At 38.6% G+C, this 22,471-nt stretch overlaps 1 protein-coding gene across 1 annotated transcript in view; it reads left to right on the top strand.

The window, feature by feature from the left end:
• The window catches only part of USP9X (ubiquitin specific peptidase 9 X-linked), a 62,601-nt gene that overhangs the window by 3,629 nt on the left and 36,501 nt on the right, over positions 1-22,471 (top strand). Inside the window, exons 4-20 of the mRNA XM_015814906.1 lie at positions 234-346; positions 3,156-3,374; positions 3,777-3,892; positions 5,451-5,702; positions 5,795-5,933; positions 6,539-6,691; positions 8,425-8,529; positions 10,994-11,200; positions 13,311-13,447; positions 14,673-14,806; positions 15,252-15,339; positions 16,139-16,481; positions 17,168-17,263; positions 17,821-18,032; positions 18,450-18,690; positions 18,887-19,036; positions 19,121-19,241. Coding sequence (XP_015670392.1) covers positions 234-346; positions 3,156-3,374; positions 3,777-3,892; positions 5,451-5,702; positions 5,795-5,933; positions 6,539-6,691; positions 8,425-8,529; positions 10,994-11,200; positions 13,311-13,447; positions 14,673-14,806; positions 15,252-15,339; positions 16,139-16,481; positions 17,168-17,263; positions 17,821-18,032; positions 18,450-18,690; positions 18,887-19,036; positions 19,121-19,241 — 2,826 coding nt within the window. The remainder of the gene's footprint in view (positions 1-233; positions 347-3,155; positions 3,375-3,776; positions 3,893-5,450; positions 5,703-5,794; positions 5,934-6,538; positions 6,692-8,424; positions 8,530-10,993; positions 11,201-13,310; positions 13,448-14,672; positions 14,807-15,251; positions 15,340-16,138; positions 16,482-17,167; positions 17,264-17,820; positions 18,033-18,449; positions 18,691-18,886; positions 19,037-19,120; positions 19,242-22,471) is intronic.

Here is a 22,471-nt window from a genome sequence, read left to right as displayed (position 1 = left end):
TTTTCTTCCAGGTTTTTAGATTTTTCATATTAAAAATCCTGTGGTATTAAATATTTTAGATTTACTAAAGAAACTAGCATTTTTATGCAATTTTGATAAGTACAATAAATACCTAATGCTACAAAGGGCTTTAAACGGCTTTCTTTTGAAAAAGGTTTTGAATGATCTGTTGTCATTGGTGTTTTGAGGACTGAATTTCCATTGAAATAATTTTATTAATTTTTTTTATATAGGTCTTGATGTTAAAAGTGAAGCATGTCAACGATTTTTCCGAGATGGGTTAACAATTTCTTTCACAAAAATACTTACAGATGAGGCAGTGAGCGGCTGGAAATTTGAAATTCATGTAAGTTGGGATTAGCTACTCATAAATATATGATAATAAGCTAATTCATTGTGCTAAAAAAGGTGATTTAATTTCCCAAGCCTCCTAGCTTTCTAAACCAGATTCCCAAATTTCTTGAATAGGGAAAAAACTTTTAATATTAAACTTTTTGCACTCTTCCTCATGATAGTAGCTTTATATATGTCCCCATGGGTTGAAGCTGTGAGGTATCAAAATGTACAAAAGGAAAATATGGGATGTAACATGCACAGAGAGTTATTGTACAGTACCATCGTACAGAGCAACTGTGCCAAAATGAGGGCATTTACAGTAGTGGCCAAAATTGTGGAAACCTTTTGGGAAAAATGTACAGTAGAAATGCCACCTTTGGTTAAGTTTTCACCAATTTTTCTTCTCATTTCTTTATAACTGTAGCCTTGTTCACTTAATAATACTATTTTACATCGCTTTCTGGGCAACCAGTCAACTCTTTGCACCATTACTTTAATTTTATTAAGTTTTACAAGCTCACTAAATGAAAGAAAAAAAATCCAACCAACTTGATAGCGATCACATAACACACTGACAAATGTCCTCCTCTCAGCTTCAATACATGACATCAATAACTGAATCCTACTGTGAGCTGATTGGCTCATTGCCAAAACAAGATGACACCTGATTGGCTCTCTAAACACTCATGCTCATTGGCTACAATCAGATGAAGGAAAGCTACCTGATATCAACCGAAGCAAGTTGTGCTTCCTTTTTCTGGTTATTTGGCTATAACGTTTCATAGAATACAGATAATTGAACGACCATTGTGCTTACATTCTTGATTAAATTATTTTTCCATTGATACATAATTTTATGATACTACTCCACAAAAAAGTGGTGTTATTAGCCATCAAACCTCAAAAATACACTTTTCCCAAAAGGTTTCCACAATTTTGGCCACTACTGTATAAGAAGCTTATAAGGATAGCAGGTAGGCGCAATGAAAGTTCCTGAACCATAATAGATGCACAGATACAAATAAAGGAATTTTGTTGCAGGCTTTGCTTTAAAGCAGGGGTCCCCAGGCCATGGCCCACTACTGGGCCTTGAACCATTCAGAACCAGGTCACAGGTAGACGAGCATGTGCAACCCCCACTTGCACAAGCAGTGGGCAAGTGCATGCTCGCACATTCCATTTGTGCAAGCGGCATGCACATGTGCCCACTGCTTGCACAAATGGAGTTGCGCTTGCCCGCTGTTCACACACAGAACCATCCCTTCCCCGCTGCCGGACCTCAAAGCTGGAAAGTTTTGGGAAGATTGCTTTAAATCAGAAATGTCAAACACAAGGTCCAGGGGCCGGATGCGGCCTGCTACGTGGTTTCATGTGGCCCATGAAGCCATCCTAGAAACAGTGAGGGAATGGCCCCCGCTACCTTGGCCCCGGCCCTGGCCGCCCGGGAGCCAATGTACAATTTTGTGGTGGCCATCTATGCTGAAACGCATTCAGTCTTAGCTCCACAAGGCCGTCTAGAAACAGCAAGGGACTGGCCCCTGCCGCGTTGGCCCCGCCCCCTGGGCGCGCACTGGGGAGGTGTCACCCTTTGTGAGGAATGAAGAAATGTACTATCGCCTGGAAGTGGCCAGCAAATGGCCCTCGCCTACTTCACATATCCGGCTTGATGGGCTCCGGGGGAGGGGTTTCAGCAGGCTCTTCCAGTGGACCATGCCTTGGCGCTTGCCCTGGTCCCACCCCCTTCTGCCAGAGACCCTCAGATCTGTCCCACTCTTGCCCAGGCACCCACAGGCACCCTTGACGCGAATGATGTAGAGCTGGCCATGCCCACCCAGTAGGCCACACCCACTCCAGCCACGCCCACCCAGTAGGCCGTGCCCACCCTGGCCACACCTACCCGGCCCCCCGAGGACAACCGCCATGCTGATGCGGCCCTCAATGAAATTGAGTTTGACCCCCCCCCCCTTGCTTTAAATTGTTCAAATATAGGCAGTGGCAGACAGGGAATTTTGCGCAGTCAGTTTTGAGCAGTACCTCAGATCTTTGGAAATTTGCCAGTAAAGAGTTTTCAGTAATCAGAGTTCAAAGCAGAAGACAGAAGCATCATTGGGCACAGTACAATATCATAGGTAGATAATCAGCTGGTTGGGGTCCCAAGGAGCAGATTTTCCATAGGCATGAGCTCAGGTCACAGAGTTCTGAGTACCATTGCAATTTTTCTCAACAAGAGAAGTCAAGTTCCTTCCATTGCACATAGTGCTTTCTGGGTCTGGAAGGTCTTTCCGGTTCCTCATCCTGTGGGAGGGGACACAGCTGGTCCTGGTGATTGTTGAGTGGACTAGCCTCATGTCATTGAATATTAAAGCTTTCACAGGCTGAAATCCACTCAGCAGGCTCCTCTTGAGTCAGAGCTGACCATGACATGAAGGGACAGTGTCACTAATGAGAAAAATCACGCATGTACTGTCTATGACGGATGGTAGAGAAGTGTCATTGCTGACCAGGAAGAAAAAAAGGATTGCCCTTAATCCGCTGGTATCTTTCTTTTCAATTTTCTGCCTAGTGTAGCCTAGGTATCTTTTGGTCAGTGGCTGTCAATAGAAGAGCAGTGTGACTGTTTTGTTTTATTTGCCATATTTATTTACAGACCCCTTGTAAAAATTATGCAGTTCGACAGGGATCCATAGTCTGCAGTTTGGTAGCTGTTAGTCTAAACCTAAAACACACTGCAGTGTAACATTGTGTTTATTATTGTAATAAGATTAGTGGCAGAATTTGAATAAAAGGCAGCATATCTAAAATCATTTTCTTTTAAATAGAGATGTATCATTAACAACACCCATCGCCTTGTTGAACTCTGTGTGGCAAAGCTGGCCCAAGATTGGTTTCCTCTTCTTGAGCTTCTTGCAATGGCCTTAAATCCTCATTGCAAGTTCCATCTTTATAATGGTACACGTCCCTCAGAAACTGTTCCTGCTGGAGCTCAGCTAGCTGAAGATGAACTTTATGCTCGTCCTCCAGACCCACGGTCACCAAAGGTATGCTGATTGAAATTGGAACTATAGGTGAATCTTTATTCAGACTTGTATAAAACCTCTGAAAAGTAATTTCCTGAGATAAGGGAGAACTACAGAAACTGGATTATGGAACCTAACATAAATAAGATTTTTAAAGATAATCCTCCTGCCTTTGTTTCTGACAAAATAAAATACTTATTCTGCCTTTAAAATGTCATAATTAAAGACTGAATTTCAGGTGATACAATTTTTCAATTTTTCAAATTTCAATGAAGTTTAAAGGATAGTACTACGTAAAGGTAAAAGACCAATAATTTAAGAATATTGGCAATTAATTTTAATCAAATATGTTGAGCAACATCTTTGCGACATAAATATATGTTTTGGTGGTAGAAATTACTTGGAGAAAACATTGTTTTGCAGGGTTGGCTAGTAGATCTCATCAACAAGTTTGGCACGTTAAATGGGTTTCAAATCCTACATGATCGTTTTATGAGTGGATCAGCATTGAATGTTCAGATTATTGCAGCTCTCATCAAGTAAGTTCTAAGGAAGTGTTTAGAATTTGTCACCTGAACAAGAATAACTCATTTTAATTCAAATATCTTTCTGTATACCGAATAATAAAGTTATTATTATATGAACACATTTCCACACTTCTCAAAATACAAAGAAGATTGTGCAGTTCTGAAATATAAGAACATGAGAATACGTAGTATTAATAACTAAACTCGGAGGATGGTTTATATTCCATACTGGATTTGACCCTATAGAAAACATTTTTTCTCTTAACAGATCAGAATAACTGGGGTTTTTTTCAACTATTCCCATTTGCTGTCAAAAATAACTTTTGACTGTGAAACAGGTAATAAGAGGTAGATTCTATCATCTGGTTCCGATTAAAGTCATTGATGGCTACAATTCAGATTACTAAACTGTTGTAAACCGTACCCCCCAAAAACTCTATCCTATTTGTTACCCTCATTGTTACATTTCAAAATTTCAAAATCTTTTTAAGTTTTTGATAGTATATAAAAACCTTTGTGTTGCAATTGTTACTACTTAAAACAAAAACTATATGTATTGCACTGCAAAATGAAAAGAACCTTATTTTGTAATTCTGATCTAAATGTACTGTGTTTAGTTTGTTTGACAAAATTAATCAATTTCTTATTGGATTTGTGTAATGTGTTGTAACCCAAGGGTCCCCACCCCTGGTCCATGGACCAGTACCGGGCCGTGGCATGCCAGCAACGGTCCGCACAAACAAGCAAAGCCCCATCTGCGGGATGCAGGCAACACACAAAACCATACACCCTCCGGTCTGTGGAAAAACCTCTCTCCACGGAACCGGTCTCTGGTGCCCAAAAGGTTGGGGATCTCTGCTGTAACCAACTGATTTCAGATTTCATTCAGTGTATCCTAAAATGAAGTTCACAGTTCAAAACTCCAAGTTACTTGGAATTATTGTCTGGGTTATTATAAAGGTTCTATTGCCACTAACTCCAAGTAGGTGACTTACATCAGCACCAAAGCTGTAGTAACAAGATAGGGACAAAGTTAGTATAAATATTATAAGAATTAGTACTTAAAAATCCACTGCTCCATAGATGCAGTAAATGGCTCCAGCATAGAATTCTACCCCACTTCACCTCATAGAATATGCCCCTCCAGAGATTATACATTATACACATATTATCTCAGTTTAGCCTCTCTTTTCTATTTTCTTTTCACATTTCATCGTTACCTAGCAAAAACATTGTGGATTATCTCTACAGAAGAGATCAGAGATAGCTTCCCAGCTGTTTCCTAACTTCAGTCCTTAGGCTCTCTCCAACACTTGCCACTGGATCCAAAGCTTCTTGCTGTTCTACTTTTTAAAACCTGGGTTGACAAACAGTAATTGTTACCTATATTAAGATTGTAATCAATCAGATTTATTCTGAAGTTGTAAATTCAGTTCTTATTTCAGACACAGCAAAGGATTTAAATAGCTTATTTTTCAGTCAGTAATTTTTGTGAAATAAATTATAAATATGGCTGCTTAACTTGCTACTTCAAACTAGTTTTTCCTTTACATTGATATTTTTCTTTCAGACCATTTGGACAGTGCTATGAGTTTTTAACACTGCATACAGTGAAGAAATACTTCCTTCCAATTATAGAAATGGTTCCACAGTTTTTAGAGAACTTAACTGATGATGAACTGAAGAAAGAAGCTAAGAATGAAGCCAAAAATGATGCTTTGTCAATGATAATAAAATCTCTGAAGAGCTTAGCCTCAAGAGTTCCAGGACAAGAGGAAACAGTAAAAAACTTAGAAATATTTAGATTAAAAATGATACTTAGGTAAGATCTCTTCAGTTGTGTTAATGCTTTTTTAGGAGTTGAATTATCTTGTTCTGCTCCCCTTAAAATGTTATTTTAACATTTCTTCATAGGTTATTACAAATTTCATCTTTCAATGGAAAAATGAATGCACTAAATGAAGTTAACAAAGTGATATCTAGTGTGTCATATTATACCCATCGACATGGCAATCCTGAAGAGGAGGAATGGCTTACAGCAGAAAGAATGGCAGTAAGCTTATTTGCTTTAATTTAGTGGGAAAGTGTTTAAAGAAAATGCATCAATTTATTTATTTTATTTATCAAATTTATATAGCCATCCATTTCACGAGAAGTGACTCTGGGTAGTATACAATAGTTATGAACATTACTTATATAAAAGCAAACATATAAAAGATAAAAGTAAACATTAAAAAATTAAAAATTAATTAAAAGCAAAATATGTAGAAACCCAAGTAGAGAGAGAGAGAATGAATATACCTCAGTAATGGAGCCATCTAAACATGTCTCAGTTCCCTGGACCCCCAGACTTGGTGACATAACCAGATCTCAAGGGGCTTCCAGAATATCAAGGATAGAGTTAACCTAATTCACATTATATCTTGCTACATGCTTACATAGCAAAATTATACTATCCTTAGTCATTGTGAAATCTGGGCTAGCCAGTTGAGTATGCTTGTTCTAGGAAGAAAAAGCTGATGAATATTATTAGTACTCCTTTTTTCAAATTATGGTTCCCATCCCCAAGATATAATGCATTACTTCACTTATCTAAAGAAAACAAAGGGAAATGCGTATATATTCTAATTGTATCCAATACATTCATGTTCTGCTTAGGAATGGATCCAGCAAAACAATATTTTATCAATTGTGTTGAGAGATAGTCTACATCAACCTCAATATGTAGAAAAGTTAGAGAAAATTCTTCGTTTTGTCATCAAAGAAAAGGCCCTAACTTTGCAAGACCTTGACAACATTTGGGCTGCCCAGGTAAGAATTAAATACTATCATCTTGCATGAGACCATCTCTATTTTGTATGGCCATGTTTTGTCTATCTGTTGTACTACAATATTAAACATTTAATGCTTTCGTCTCTGAATCATTGTCCTATCCCTTTACAAGGGGGCAAAAAATTTAACTCTTTTCAAGTTACAAATAAACTACAAGTATTTTTAGTAATAGCTCTAGTTTAAATTGTTCAGTACAGATAGCCCATAAAATTGTAGTTTATTTGTAACTTGAAAAGAGTTAATTTTTTTGCCCCCTTGTAAAGGGACAGAAGAGCCTGTGGAAGATGCTGTGCTTAGATTATGTTTCTTATTGTTGAGACAATTACAGTAGGGAACTGGTACATAGGGCAGTATATCCACAATGCCTGAGGGGAAGGAGGGAAGGGAAGTTCTGGCAAAATTGAGAAGGCAAGTGGGATATGAAGTTCTGGGTGCTACTGAAGGGAAGGCAGGAAGCAGCCTTTCTTTATTCATCCCATAAAAAATCACCCTGAGATTCCTGCAGAATTTGCTTTTAGCTTAAATGCTTTGTTTTACTGAAATGGGACTGCTTTGAAGCTGTTCATAAAAATTTGAAGCAATATGTATATTTTGTATCATGCACACCCCTACTCTGATCTTAAGCATTGCAGTCTTTTCATTAAAACTCTTCTTTCACTTTCATTATGTCCATCGAGCAATTCATTGTCCAAATATTAATCTTTCTCACTCCAGTGACTCTAATTATATCTTTTAGCTCCTTCATGAACTTCTAAGTATGCTTACAGATTATGTTTAAACTTTTTCCTATCTTTTCTGATCTCATTTTCCTTTCTTTGCATATATTCATGGAATATACAGATAGTCCTCGACTTACAACAATTCATTTAGTGACTGTTCAAAGTTACAGCGGCACTGAAAAAAGTGACTTATGATCATTTTTCACACTTCTTGTAGCATCCCCATGACCATGTGATCAAAATTCAGATGCTTGGCAACTGGTTCATACTTTTCACCGTTGCTGTATCCCAAGGTCATGTCATCATCTTTTGCAACCTTTTGACAAGCAAAATCAATGGGGAAGCTATATTCACTTAACAATCGTGTTACTAACTTATCAACTGCAGTGATTCACTTAACAACTGTGGCAAGAAAGGCAAAACTGACTTAACAAATGTAACTTAACAGAAATTTTGATCATAAGTTGAGAATTACCTATATATGTTTTAATAACCTTCACCTTTTCATCATTCCCAACCGAAGGTCTCATGAAGCTTGAGCAATTTTCACTTCCTTTATCTCACATTTTGTCCTGAACTGCTTCCCAAGTACTTTCCAGTAAAAATTCAAGCATCTCTCCGATGTTATGTAGTGAAGCAATATCTATACTTTTCTGTCATCACATTGCATGTTCTAGCTTTCTTCCAGAATTTAGGTGTAGCAATTCTTCAAAGATTGCTTGTTGCTATTTTGTTCAAGCTGAGATACATATAATGGAAGGAACCATCCATTATTAAGCATTTCTCATGTTTCTTTTTCCCCCTCTTCATTTATTTTGTAGCTTTTTGATGATAGCTTTGTAAAGCAGCAGGTACATCATAAATTACCATACCAATCCTTGAATTTTAATCAGTTTACCTTAAAATGGTACTTTTGTGATAATAATGTTGCAACATGTTGTACTTATTTCTACAAATAACAGAGAAACAACATTAATAATATTGCTTTTCAAGGCAGGAAAACATGAAGCCATTGTGAAAAATGTACACGATCTTCTTGCAAAATTGGCCTGGGATTTCTCTCCTGAACAGCTTGACCATTTGTTTGATTGCTTTAAGGTAATTAGTCTATTAAATTGCTATTCATTGAGCTCCTTTAAGAATTTAAATTTATATTGATGTTTAATAGGTTGTATCTGGCTCGATAGTAGTAACTGCGAAAGGGATCTTCTAGTTCTTAAATATGAGCCAACAATGTGCTGCAGTTGCTAAAAAAACCAATGCAGTCCTAGAAATTTCCTGACGGAACAATTAATCAGTGGAACGACTTGCCTCCAAAAGTTGTGGCTGCTCCAATACTGGAGATTTTTAAGAAGAGATTGGACAACGTTTGTCTGAAATGGTATAGGGTTCCTGCCTCACCAGGAAGTTGGACTAGAAAACCTCCAAGGTCCCTTCCAACTCTATTATTCTGTTAAGCTTAATATAGTAAATAACCTTCAGATTCAGCTTTCTGAAATTTCTTTTACCAAGTCAAATCCCCTTCGTTGTTTATAGTATTTGAAATTGTATATTAAAATGTAGCAATTATATTTCATTGATATTTTACTACAGGTATAAGAGACAGGTTGACATTTCTTTTCAAAAGATATAGTAGAATCAAATAATTTGCAGTAGACTTATGAAGAATTACAATGGAATCCAATTTTCTTTTAAGAAGAACTTTATTCCCCTGTTACTTAAGTATAGTTCAGATTTGTTGAAATTTTTATGGGTAAAAATCAATGAGTTTCTTGCATTTTCTTGAAGAGTTGTATGTAAGATATGTTTGACTAATACTTTGCATTAAATTTGATTGGTATTGGAAAATACATTAAAATATTAAAAATTGGTATTCTACTCGTAAGACCATGAATTTGCTTTGATTTAGAAGAGCTGGAGAAGAAGCTTTCATTCAAATGAAGTCTTTGAAAATGATTTTAAAGTAATTTAAGTCTTACTATTAATATTAACCAAATTGAAAGAAAGAAAAACGAACACCAGGATACAGACTGTTTAATGTAAACAAGCCTGTAGTTAAAAAGTCACTAAGCTTTCGTCGGCCAGACTGCCGACATCGTCAGAGTTGGAGTGAAAGGAGATCTGGGAGCTAGCTTATGTAACAGCCTGCCTCTGCGCCCGGCTTCTCGAGCGTGTCATCGGCCTGTTGATTGTGCTCATCCATAATGTGCCGAGTTGCTCCGCATCTGGCAACCTGTCCCTGGCCCCTATGGTTGTTCTCCGATCCTCAATCGCTCTTCTGTGCCTTGTCTCCCTCCCCTCCCATTTTGGGGCGATCTCGGATGTTGTTTCTCAAGCTGCAATTCGGGCACACTGTTGGGCCATCATCCTCCCCCACCCCCAAGGCCGCTGTTATCCCGCCCGTAACTCCCCCACCCCAGTCTGCGAAGGACGGCTGTTCAGGCGTTCCTGCTCTCCACCTCCCCCCCTCCCCCTCATTCCAGATATATATATATATAACCAGATGGTAGGATGGATATATGTCCTATCCATCCTACGGTCTGGTTGCTCACGGTCTCAACGGAGTAGGAGAGCACACATTGCATCAGTGCCGCTTCCACGAGGTGAGGTGAGGCAGGTGGGACAGAACTGCCCCACGCAGCCTGCACCCGCTTACCACAGGGTCCCCGCAGCCAGGCCATTCCCCACTTGGTGACCTCCCACTGCCTGTTCAATGATCCGGCTGTCCTCCCACCTCTTCCCTTTCACTCCCCTCCCGAGCCGGACTGCCATGCTACGGAGGATGGGCGGGAAAGCCTCGGTCACCTAACCCGGTCCCTCTCTGCCGTTTCGGAGCCAGGGGGAATGATGGCAAAAGGCCACCACTGCGCATCAGCTGCATCCACCACTGGAGACTGTCAGCACCAGCAGGTGATCTGCGAGGTTGGATGGTGCCGGCAAGGACCAAAGAAAGCCTCTTCAGCAGCAGACGCGGCTAATGCGCAGCAGTGGCGGAGGCTTTTCAGTATCAACTCTCCCCTGTTCTGAAACGGGGGAGGGGGACCAGGTAATGCAACTGAGCCTCCCCCGCCCATCCTCCATAGCATGGCAGTCTGGCTCAGGAGGGGAGTGAAAGGGAAGAGGCGGGTGGGCAGCCGGGTCATTGAACAGTTGGACAAGTGGGGAGTGGCCTGGCTGCAGGGGCCCTGAGGTAAGCGGGTGTGGGCAACATGTGGCAGCTCCATCCCCCCATCTGCCTCACGTTACCTCTTGGCAGTGGCACCAGTGCACCATGCGCTTTTCTGCCCCGTTGCGGTAGCGAGCATTGGGATGGAGTGGGCAGTCTCTTAACTAGGGCTTATTTTTGGGGTAGGGCTTATATTAGGCGCAAGCCAAAAAATCAGGCTAGGGCTTATTTTCTGGTTGGGTCTTATTTTTGGGAAAACACAGTATGTGTTATTTAAAATAGTTATATGCAAATTCTAAACGTTAATTTGTATTTTAATATTACAGTTTCTTAAAGTTTTCTTAGTATTATAGGACTGTATTTTTAACTTTCTATTGATTTCCCTTTGGTTTTTAGGCAAGTTGGACAAATGCAAGTAAAAAACAACGTGAAAAGCTACTTGAGCTAATCCGACGTCTTGCAGAAGATGATAAAGATGGTGTGATGGCACACAAAGTACTAAATCTTCTATGGAATTTAGCACATAGTGATGATGTTCCAGTTGATATCATGGATCAAGCTCTCAGTGCCCACATTAAAATTTTAGATTACAGTTGTTCACAGGTAAGGATGAATTGTTAGTTAGCCGTTAACAATCAACTTGCTAATATTTCATTGAAAATGTTTGTTTTCACCATCCTCTAAAGCAGGATTTTTCAAATTGTAGGTGGGTAAATTCAAGGGAGGTTTGCACTTAGTGGGTGCTTCCACACACAAAGCTGAAATGCTATAACGTGGTCCCAATCTGTCTGGGTGTCCTCATAGGACTATGGCTTTGTGTGCACAAGCTGATTAACCAGGGAACACTGACAAGTGTATGTGCTCTCTCCTCACTGCCCGTTTATGGAGAGTAGCAGATAGCGAGTTGTTTAGGTCAGCCAGGAAGGAAGAGTTGCTTCACCATTTACAGCACAAGGTAGCTCTGATTTTACCACTGCAGTTTTATCAGTAGCTGTAAAGTGCTTGCAGATTGTTCATGCCTAATTTAAGAGAGGATGTGGAACTTAAGAGCAAAGGGCCCTGCCAAGAGTACAGCAACCAGCCACTAATAATTCAACTTCACCATGCAACAGAGCAGCCTGGCATTTGTTAGATTTCCTCTTAGAGGTTAGCATCCAGGACTCTTACCTGCCCCACCCCACACCCCGCCAGCAAGCCATGGACTTCCTTCATAGGTTTTTGAGTCACAGTTCTATCTTGCACTTTAGGCAGCTTGGTTGTGTAGGTTGCTCGAGGTAAACTGCTGAACTCTGCAGATAACTTAGATGTGTGTGTGTGTGCACCCGTCCCACTAGCACAATGGTTCTCAACCTTTTTAATGCCGCGACCCCAACCGGTCGTAAGTCGAGGACTAAACCGGTTGTAAGTCGAGGACTACCCAACCGGTCATAAGTCGAGGACTTTCCCTGCCTGGGAGCGCCGCGCATGCGTGGTTCCGGCCCCTGCGCCGGCCGAGGCGTAGCTGGCAAGCGGCAGAGACGGAGCAGGCCGACCACCAGCTGGCCCAGCCCAAGGGAGGTAAGGCACCCGCCGGAAAAGGGAAAAAAATGGCGGACAAAAAAATGGCGGACAGCCTTGCTTGGTGACCCCCGTGAAATGGTCGATCCGACCCCAAATGGGGTCCTGACCCACAGGTTGAGAACCACTGCACTAGCAGGTGAAGCAGGCAGGCAGGCTGCAGAAGAAGCTAGAATGTCTCCGAGTTGTATACAAGTGTCTGTGCAGAGGGCATCAGAAGGCTTATATATAGCATGCTAGATTGGTCTGCAAAATTGGCAGGTAGAGGGGAAAATAATACATGAGAGTATTGGAAGAACATTTGAGAGCTATAGAAACACAGGCAGTGACATATGTTGATTTTTAGAAAATATTCAGAAACCTCTGCCCTTTCCTCATCCCCTTCCTTGCAGGACCTGTGATTATAAGGGCAGTTCTTGCAAGGGATGTAACATCAGTTAGTGTGGGCAATATGAGGTATAAAATAGTACGTGATGGTTCTTTGTGGCTAATGGCTGCTCTTCTATTGCTCCTTTGTGTCTTATAAAGCAGGCTTTTTATTCAATATTTATTGTGATTTTTATTATTGCCTGTTCACCGCCCTGAGTCCCGTAAGGGAGATAGGGCGGTATATAAATTTAAATAATAAATAAATAAATAAATATGTTGTGGAAAGATTGCTCTTGAATCAGGGGTCTAATTTAGTTTTGATTTAATCTTTTGGAGTGCTATAGTTTCAGCAGCAACCTAGCTTTGAGCTTGCCAGTCTTCTCAAACTAGTGTTGATTATGGAAAATACATCCCTCTATATCAGCGGTTCCCAACCTTTTCTATACCCCGCGCCCCTAGAACGCTTCTGATATATTCTCGCACCCCTTACAAAAATAATACCTGGTTATGCATATATACTATAAATAAATGGTACATTGTTATAAAAATTTCAGTATTGGATCTTTGGGGCAGGAATAATAGCTGGCCCAAATTCTGACAAAACTTTAGCTTTCCATGTACAAGCAGGATAAGGAAGCAACTTGATTTTATACTTATAGTTCGCATCTATTATTTCGAAGTAGGTTCTCTCTGCTTTTGCCCAGGATGATCTTATGTTTCTAGTTCATTTTTGGCCTATCTTTATCCTCATTCCTTCATGTTTATGCTTCCTTTTCTTTTCCTGAAGGATCGAGATACACAAAAAATACAGTGGATAGATCGTTTTATAGAAGAACTTCGCACAAATGACAAATGGGTCATTCCAGCCTTGAAACAAATTAGGGAAATTTGTAGTTTGTTTGGAGAAGCGCCACAAAACTTAAGGTGAGAAGTTAAGATAATTTTCTAGTAAATTGTAATAAAATCTAGTACAATGTATGTGTTAAGGTTCCAACTAACGGACCCAAACAAATCAGAACTCTGAGGCTTGAAGTTTCCTCAAAGAACATTTTTTAGATACATAATATCAGCATGGTCAAAAGTGAAACCAACTCTAAACTTTCTCCCCAGGAATTCTAATGACCACACCACTTAGTAATGGAAATTTTGCATTTCTGGTTTCCATTCTTAAGCGAAGCCTATGCAGTCATCAAATGCAATGTCATATGGTCAGTATTCATGACCTTCTGCTGGCTTCCCCATTGACTTTGTTGGAAGCCAGCAAAGAAGGTTACAAATGATGATCATGTGATCGTAGGACATTGTGACATCGTAAGTATGAGGACTTACATAAGTAGCACTTGTTCAGTGCCACCATAAGTTTGAACGGTCACTGAATGAGTGATCATTAAGCAAGAACCATCTGTTCTCACCAGAAGAGAGGGATGGTCAAGATGTTTGACCCATAAAATTATCCCAAACAGCTAAAAATGGATTGAAATCACCGTTTATATTCTGCCACTGATTTTTTGTGATGTGGTTCTAGGGTTCTTAGGAGCTATCAGCTATATTGGATGTACATCTTTCTTCCGTCAGAAAACAGCATTCATCTTCATATTGGATTTTAAATTTGTTAATAATTTTTGCTAGATGGCAAACTATGGTTCAGACGTTTTTCAAAAGAGATTGTATTATGGTATAGAGCAGGGGTCCCCAATCCCTGATCCGTGGACCAGCACCGGTCCGCAGCATGCCAGAAATTGGTCTGCGCAAACAAGCAAAGCCCCATCTGCAGGATGCAGGCAGTACGTGAAACCACACCCCCTCTGGTCCATGGGAAATCTCTCTTCACGGAACCAGTCCCTGGTGCCCAAAAGGTTGGGGACCTCTGGTATAGAGAGCAATTTGCTGTTGAACAATTCATTAAGCTATGAAATAGTTCCATGACAGATTTTATGAAGAGAGTGCCTTTAATATAAAGCTGTAGTTCCTGATGTTTATTCTGTTACATATTGAATTTTAAATTGACTTGTTTTATGATTATTCAGTTTTGAATGGGATTTTAGTTTAAAAATGTAATACCATTTGGACTGTCATTTACTTTCTATTAATAGTATTGAATGGAAATATATTAAATATTCACCTATAATTTTTATGTTTTTAATTGCAGTCAAACTCAGCGAGCCCCCCATGTATTTTATCGTCATGACTTAATCAATCAACTTCAGCACAATCATGCTCTAGTAACTTTAGTTGCAGAAAATCTTTCAGCATATATGGAAAGCATGCGACAGTATGCTAAAGGTGAGTTAAATTTTAAAGTTGTTTAGCTTATTAAAATATAAGCGTTTTCTCTCCTAAACATTGTTAGCTACTGAAGGCTAGCATTTTAATCTGAGAAATGTGAGATCAGCCACTTATAGAGGAACATCTAAAATCCATTTATAAACAAAAAGTATTCAGGACATGGATTTGTTTTGCAAAAGTAAAATATTTTTCACAGTCTATCTCTGTGCAGTTTATGAAACATTTTTAAATTGTATGTTCATAAATTTTGGCAAAGAATTTTTGACTAAGGTATAAAAGAATCATAAAGGGCATTGATATGGCTATCTCAGTTGTTGCATATCTAAAAGATAAATGGTTCAGCAATACTAAAATGTTGGCAATTCTAAATGGATTTCCTTGGATACATTGGGACTTACTAATAATTAAACATGTATAACATCTGTTTCTTAAAAAATTGCAGAGCATGGAGAATATGATCCACAAACTGTAAGGCCAGGAAGTAGATACAGTCATGTTCAAGAAGTCCAAGAGCGGTTGAACTTTTTAAGGTTGGTTTAAGCATAGCTTGTGTTTTTTTTGGGGGGGGGGCAGAGTAAAAATAAATGTTTTTTAAGCAGAGAAAATATATTTGTTTACTTAGGTGAAGAACTGTATATTCATATTGCAATATATGTAGCATAAGCTGATTCCGATTTGTAAAGATTATTACAGAAATATCCTTAGCAAGAAATTAGACTTCTTGCATCTTAATTTTGATTCTGTCAGCCTAATTCCATTCATTTACATTAAATATTGATACACCTACCCTTTTAACCTCTTTCAAATGCACCCATTTCAGGTGTATTGTTTTCACTAGAATTCCTGTAGTCAGCACAATTACTTCATAGCCAAGCTGCTCCAGAAGGATGGAAAAGGAAGTAGTTCCTTTTTGAATAAATGGATCTTGATATTTCTTGATTCATCAAAACAAATTTGAATAGCTAGTTGAATCCAGCAATTAGTAAATATTAAAGAGAAACTTGGCCTGTCAGGATTTGGAAGGAAATATCTTAAATGAAATTCACAGAGATACAGTGCCTGTCCAGATTTTCTTGTATTTATCCCCTTAATCTTGTACAGTGGTCAAAGAATAGTAAATACAGTAACTTCCTTTTATGAATATACATTAAGAATAGTAATGTAAAAGTATGTAATGTACACATTATATAATACTACAAAATTATCTTTTTTTTCTCTTGGAAATTTCAAAATTTTGGAATTTAGGTATATACATGGTAAACTTTATTTTTAAAGTATTCATGGGATTAATACATATTTCTAATGATTTGTTTCTTTGTTTTCTGCAAGATTTTTACTGAAGGATGGTCAATTATGGCTCTGTGCTCCTCAGGCAAAACAAATATGGAAATGTTTAGCAGAAAATGCAGTCTATCTGTGTGATCGTGAAGCCTGTTTTAAATGGTATTCTAAACTAATGGGAGATGAACCGGACCTAGACCCTGACATTAATAAAGACTTTTTTGAAAACAATGTTCTTCAATTGGACCCTTCACTCTTAACAGAAAATGGAATGAAATGTTTTGAACGTTTCTTCAAAGCTGTGAACTGTCGGGAAGGAAAGCTAGTAGCAAAGAGACGAGCCTATATGATGGATGACTTGGAGTTAATAGGACTGGATTATCTTTGGAGAGTACGTGTAAAAATATGCATCTATTCAAATTGAGACAGTCATTTACTTTCTGTTAATGGTCTTAATGGTATTGAAAAATACTAATTTTTTTAAAGTAGGTAAATCAATAATTACATATAAGTGGAAGAAAGAATCAACTCTGTTATTCTATTCTATTCCCAACAAATTTATCAACTATATAGCAAAACCTTGACTGTGACATAATGGACTTCGTAGGCAATTTTCTTAAGTAATTTACTTAATTTATGTCATATAATTGTGGAGTTGATGTAAATATCATTAAATCATTGTGACAAATTATTGCATATGTGATGTCATCACACAGATGAAATAATTTGTCAGAATGATATAAATTCTTTAAAAACATTTGAGAATAATGGTCAACCCCTTCTTCAGAGTACTCCATTAACAGCCCACAGAAAGATTTTATTATTTCCAAATTAGAGGGAAAAGAACCAGAATACTCCTACAATAACAGAAACTGCTATTGTTTGGAGGACTCTGAAAAATGGCATAAAACTTCAAGAATGAGCAGAATAGTATGGATATTCCAGAGTTTTTAAGAACATTCCATTTCCAAAACAATAGGTTGGGCATATGCTATTTTAGATCATTTTAAATAGAATTAGTATACAAGGCTTCGTTGTACAATTTTAGCTTAATGTATGCTTTATGTTGCTGTTTAGGTTGTAATTCAAGGGAATGATGATATTGCCAGTCGAGCAATAGATCTGTTGAAGGAGATTTATACCAACCTTGGTCCAAGATTACAGGTTAATCAGGTAAAATATTACAGTAATTTATTTCTATAGAAAGTTTTGTTGCAATTTCAGAAGAATAAAACCATTTTTTGTAAATAGTCATCCAAAGAGCCTAGCTCAGAAATAATCATTTCAAATTTCACATGGAATATTGCTTAATATAGACCTGGTTAATAATATATTATCAACCTCCCCAAATGTGCTCTGACATAAGGAGATATATTTACCTAATTTGGGTGGTTCATAATTTTAATTATTTTAGAATAATGTAATGTTCTGTGCCAGGAAGGGTTGGACTAGTGAAGGCTGCTATTTTGACATTAATCTTTGTTAACTGGGCTAAAGCATTGATGTTCTGTCAGACTACATGACAGTTATGATTAATATTCTTTTTATTTGGGACAGTGCTTATACCGCTAGAGTAAATATGTTTGGCTTGTTAATGAACTTTTAAAAAATAGTTTTTGGAATTATAAAACTGGGAAAACCTGTAATTTTTTGAAGGTTTTTGTTTGTTTTTCATGTTATATATATTTTTAATAATTGATAAAATGATGGCTCTTTTGGTATTTGTACAGGTAGTTATCCATGAGGACTTTATTCAGTCCTGTTTTGATCGTTTGAAGGCATCCTATGATACTTTATGTGTTTTGGATGGAGATAAAGACAGTATTAATTGTGCAAGACAAGAAGCAATAAGAATGGTGCGAGTGTTGACTGTTTTAAGAGAGTATATAAATGAATGTGATAGTGATTACCATGAAGAACGAACAATTCTACCGATGTCAAGGTTTGTGGAAAAGTTTCCTAGGGTGCAATGATTGAATTATTAATTAGATATGGTTTAAATTAGTAGTTATTATATAGGTATTACAATAAAATACATACGTCTGAGTGCATCTGCTTAGGATTGTGCTACTCAACTTATTTTCTCAATTGTCTGAAGTCTTATCTAAATATAATAGTTTGTATGTGCAGTTCAACAGAATTATAAATGTCATGTTTATTATACTTCACATGTGCAAGGAAAATATTATTTTTATCTGACTTACAAAATGAATAGCCATCCCTGTCAGAAGAATTTAGAAGTAAACACATTTTCTTATTAGCAAATTGTCAATGTTTTAAAAATAAGTAAGCATATTTATTAATGTTCTTAAATATCTAGGATAATTTTAACTAGAATTTCATTTCCCTGTATTTTCAGAGCTTTTCGTGGTAAGCACATGTCTCTGGTAGTTCGTTTTCCAAACCAAGGTCGTCAGGTGGAAGATTTGGATGTTTGGTCTCATACAAACGATACCATTGGCTCAGTCAGACGTTGCATTCTCAACCGTATTAAAGCCAACAGTGCACATACCAAAGTCGAATTATTTATTGGAGGCGAACTAGTAGATCCTGTAGATGATAGGAAATTAATTGGACAATTGAATCTAAAAGATAAAACAGTAAGTACTAAGAAAAATTATATATTGATAAAATGTATGTCCATAACAATATAAATATAATCTGTAATGATAGAATTATGCATTAGTAAACTTGCACACTTGTAGTTTTAATACCTTCGGAAGCTTTTAAGAATAGTTATGCTTCACTACTTCATGCACTTTATCAATTTACATCTGCATTTTACTCTGTCTGCAGTTAATTACAGCAAAGCTTACACAGATAAGTTCCAATATGCCTTCAAGCCCTGATAGTTCCTCTGATTCTTCTACGGGTTCTCCTGGTAACCATGGCAATCATTATAGTGATGGTCCAAATCCAGAAGTTGAAAGTTGCTTGCCTGGAGTTGTAAGTAAAAGAACATCTAAATTTATAATGCTAGGCAAACATTTAAAATTTGCGTCTTATGACAAGTTTTTATTTTTATTGTAGATTATGTCACTGCATCCTAGATACATCTCATTTCTTTGGCAAGTTGCAGACCTAGGCAGTAGTCTAAATATGCCATCCCTTAGAGATGGTGCACGTATCCTTATGAAATTAATGCCACCAGGTAATTTTTTTATTCTATAATTTTCAATTGAAATATATATTTGCTAATGGAAAGACCATAAAGAGTATATATAAAGTGTACACACCCTTCTTAAAATGCGAGGGTTTTGAGATGTAAAAAAAAAACCAGACCAATATAAATCACTTCAGAATTTTTTTCCATCTTTAATACAATATATAAACTGTACAATTCAGTTGAAAAATTGAAATCTTTCAGAGAGGGAAAAATAAAAAATACTTACAAAAATATGGTTGCGTAAGTGTGTGCACCCTTAAACTAATATTTTGTTAAAGCACACTTTGATTTTATGACAGCATTCAGTCTTTTGGGGTAGGAACCTATCAGCATGGCACATCTTGCCTTGGGAAACTAGCCACTCTTCCTTGCAGATGCACTCCATGCATTTGTTGGTGTTTGTGTGTGTTTATTTATTTAAATTTATATGGCTGCCCACTCATTCTCAGTGACTGTGGGCAGCTTACAAAAATTAAAACCCAATATACAAACAATAAAAATAATCACCCACTCCCCTGGAAACAACAATCAGATAAGCCACTTGATGGGTTCCATCCCACTTTGGGTTCCCCAGGCCTGTTGGTAAAACAAGGTCTTCACGGCTTTATGAAAGGGTGTCAAAGTGGGGGGCAATCTAATCTCTGCGGGGATGATGTTCCAAAGGGAGGGAGTCATCATGGAGAAGGTCCTTCTTCTGGGTCCTGCCAGTTGTACTTTCTTAGGAGAAGGGACCTGCAACATTCCCTGCCTCCCAGCTCTGGTGAGTTGGATAGATATGGAGGAATGGGAAAAGGCGGTCCTTTAAATAACCTGATCCCAAGCCACGTAGGGCTTTAAAGGTGACAGCCAGCATCTTGAATTGTACCCAGAAGCAAATCGGCAGCCAATGCAGCCTCTCCTGCAGGAGAGATAACACCTTCTGCACATCTAGGTATTCACAAATCACATGGGCTGCTGCATGTTGAACCAATCTGAGCTTCTGGATACTTTTTAAGGGCAGCCCAGTGTAGAGCACATTGCAATAGTCGATATGGGAGGTGATTAGGGATGAGTGACTGTGAAAGATTGGTCCAGGAAAGAGTGTAACTGGTGCACAACTCGCATTTGCACAAAGGCCCTCTTGGCCACAACTGCCACTTTCTTAAGCAGGAGTCGTGAGTCCAGGAGAACCCCCAGATTATGCACTGAGTCTGTCTGGGGCAATGTCACCCCATCTAAGACCAGTGATGGCAATTCTCTATGGACCAAAGAACCCCAAACCCAGAGCCATTCAGTCTTAGCCAGGTTCACTTTCAGCCTTTTACTCCCCATCCAGCCCTTAATAGCTTCCAAGTACTGCAAGATGGAGGTAACAGCATTGCTTAACTCGCCATGGTCTGAGACATATAGCTGGTTGTCCTCAGCATATTGATGATATCTCGGTCCATGGTGGTGGATGATCTCACCTAGGGGCTTCATGTAGCTGTTAATTAAACAGAAGCAGAGAGAGTACTGAGCCTTGCCGGACTCCACAAAGCAAGGGACAACGGCTGGACCTCTTGCTTCCTATCAAAACCAACTCAGAGCAACCATAGAGGAAGGAATTGAACCAAGACAACACAGATCCCCCACACACCCAACCCCTGAAACCGCTTCAAAAGGATAACATGGTTAATGGTATCGAAGGGCTCCTTAAAATGCTGGGGCATCATCCCTTCTCATAGGGAAGCATTAATCACCACCGGAATCCACCCACATGTCACTTCCTCGGAATCTTTCACAAGCCAGAAGGGACATGGATCTGAAATACAGGTGCTCGCACTCATACTGCCTAGGATCCTGTCTACTTCTTCAGGAGCAGTGGGGTGAAACTAATCCCAGATAACGGCAAAAACCAGATATCTCCACATTGCCATCTAACTGGGAACAAAGCTGAGCAATTTTGTCTTCCAGAAAATCAGCAAATTCCTCACTGCACCCCTTCAGGTAGACCCTTTGTATCCTCCTTTCCCAGGAGGAGATGGCTCACCTTAAAGAGGGTCGCTGGCCGATATATGCACATGCAGTTAGTGCAGAGAAGTACTTAATGCTTCACCACCTGAATTGCCACGAGGTAGGCCTTAATAGCAGCTCTTACCTGTATTCGATTGTTCGTCCTTGTCTTCCACCAGTGGTGCTCTAGATGTCTCTTGATCCATTTCATCCCTCTCAATTCCTTGAGGGCATTCCTGTCCACAGCCTTCATCAAATCATCTCACAGATTTTCAGTTGTATTCAGGATTGGGCTCTGGCTGGTCCATTCCAAAACTTTGATCATCTTCTGGTGAAGCCATTATTTTGTTGATTTGAAAGTATGATTTGGGTTATTGTAATGTTGAAAGGTGAAATTCATCTTCAGCATTTTAGCAGAGGCCTGAAAGTTCTGTGCCAAAATTCACTGAATTCACAATTCACAAAATTCACTTGGAATTGTTCATAATTCCCACCACCTTAAATCCCCAGTTCCAGCTGAAGAAAAGCAGACCCAAAGCATAATGCTGCTATCACCATGCTCCACTGGGCACGGTGTACTTTTGATGTACAGTGTTGTTTTTGCGCCAAACATACTTTTGGGAATTATAGCCAAAAAATTCAGCCTTGATCTCATCAGACATAACACATTTGATGTAGGTTTTGGAAAATGTAGCTGGACATGGATGTTTTTTATTGTAAGAAAAGGCTTCTGTCTTGCCAACCTATCCCACAGTCCAGACATTTGAAGGAGATTGTTGTCACATGTAGTACACAATCGATACTTGCCAGAAATTCCTGCAGCTCCTTTAATGTTGCTGTAGGCTTCTTGGCAGCCTCTCAGATCAGTTCTCTTCTTGTTCGTTTCATGAATTTTTGAGGGACATCCAATTCTTAGTAATGTCACTGTTGTGCCATATTTTCTCCACTTGTTGATGACTGTCTTCATAGTATAGCCAATACCTTGGAATTTTTTTGTACCTGTCTCCTGACTAATACCTTCCAACTATGAGAGATCTCTTTGATGCTTTGTAAGCTCTTTGCAAACCATGGCTTTGCTATAAGAGGCAACTGAGTAAATGTCAGAAAAATCCCACTAGAACAGCTGAATTTGATATGGGCTTGATCAGAGACACTTTAATTGATGGCAGGTGTATACTAACTACTGTTTAATATGAGTTTGAATACGATTGGTTAATTTTGAACACCCTATATCCCAATTTATA

The sequence above is a fragment of the Protobothrops mucrosquamatus genome, unplaced genomic scaffold (genome assembly GCF_001527695.2).
Source record: "Protobothrops mucrosquamatus isolate PMUCROS unplaced genomic scaffold, P.Mucros_1.0 scaffold294, whole genome shotgun sequence".
Taxonomy (NCBI): Eukaryota; Metazoa; Chordata; class Lepidosauria; order Squamata; family Viperidae; genus Protobothrops; species Protobothrops mucrosquamatus.
Note: the sequence above shows the minus strand (reverse complement) of the source record. Positions and strands in the feature narration are given on the sequence as shown.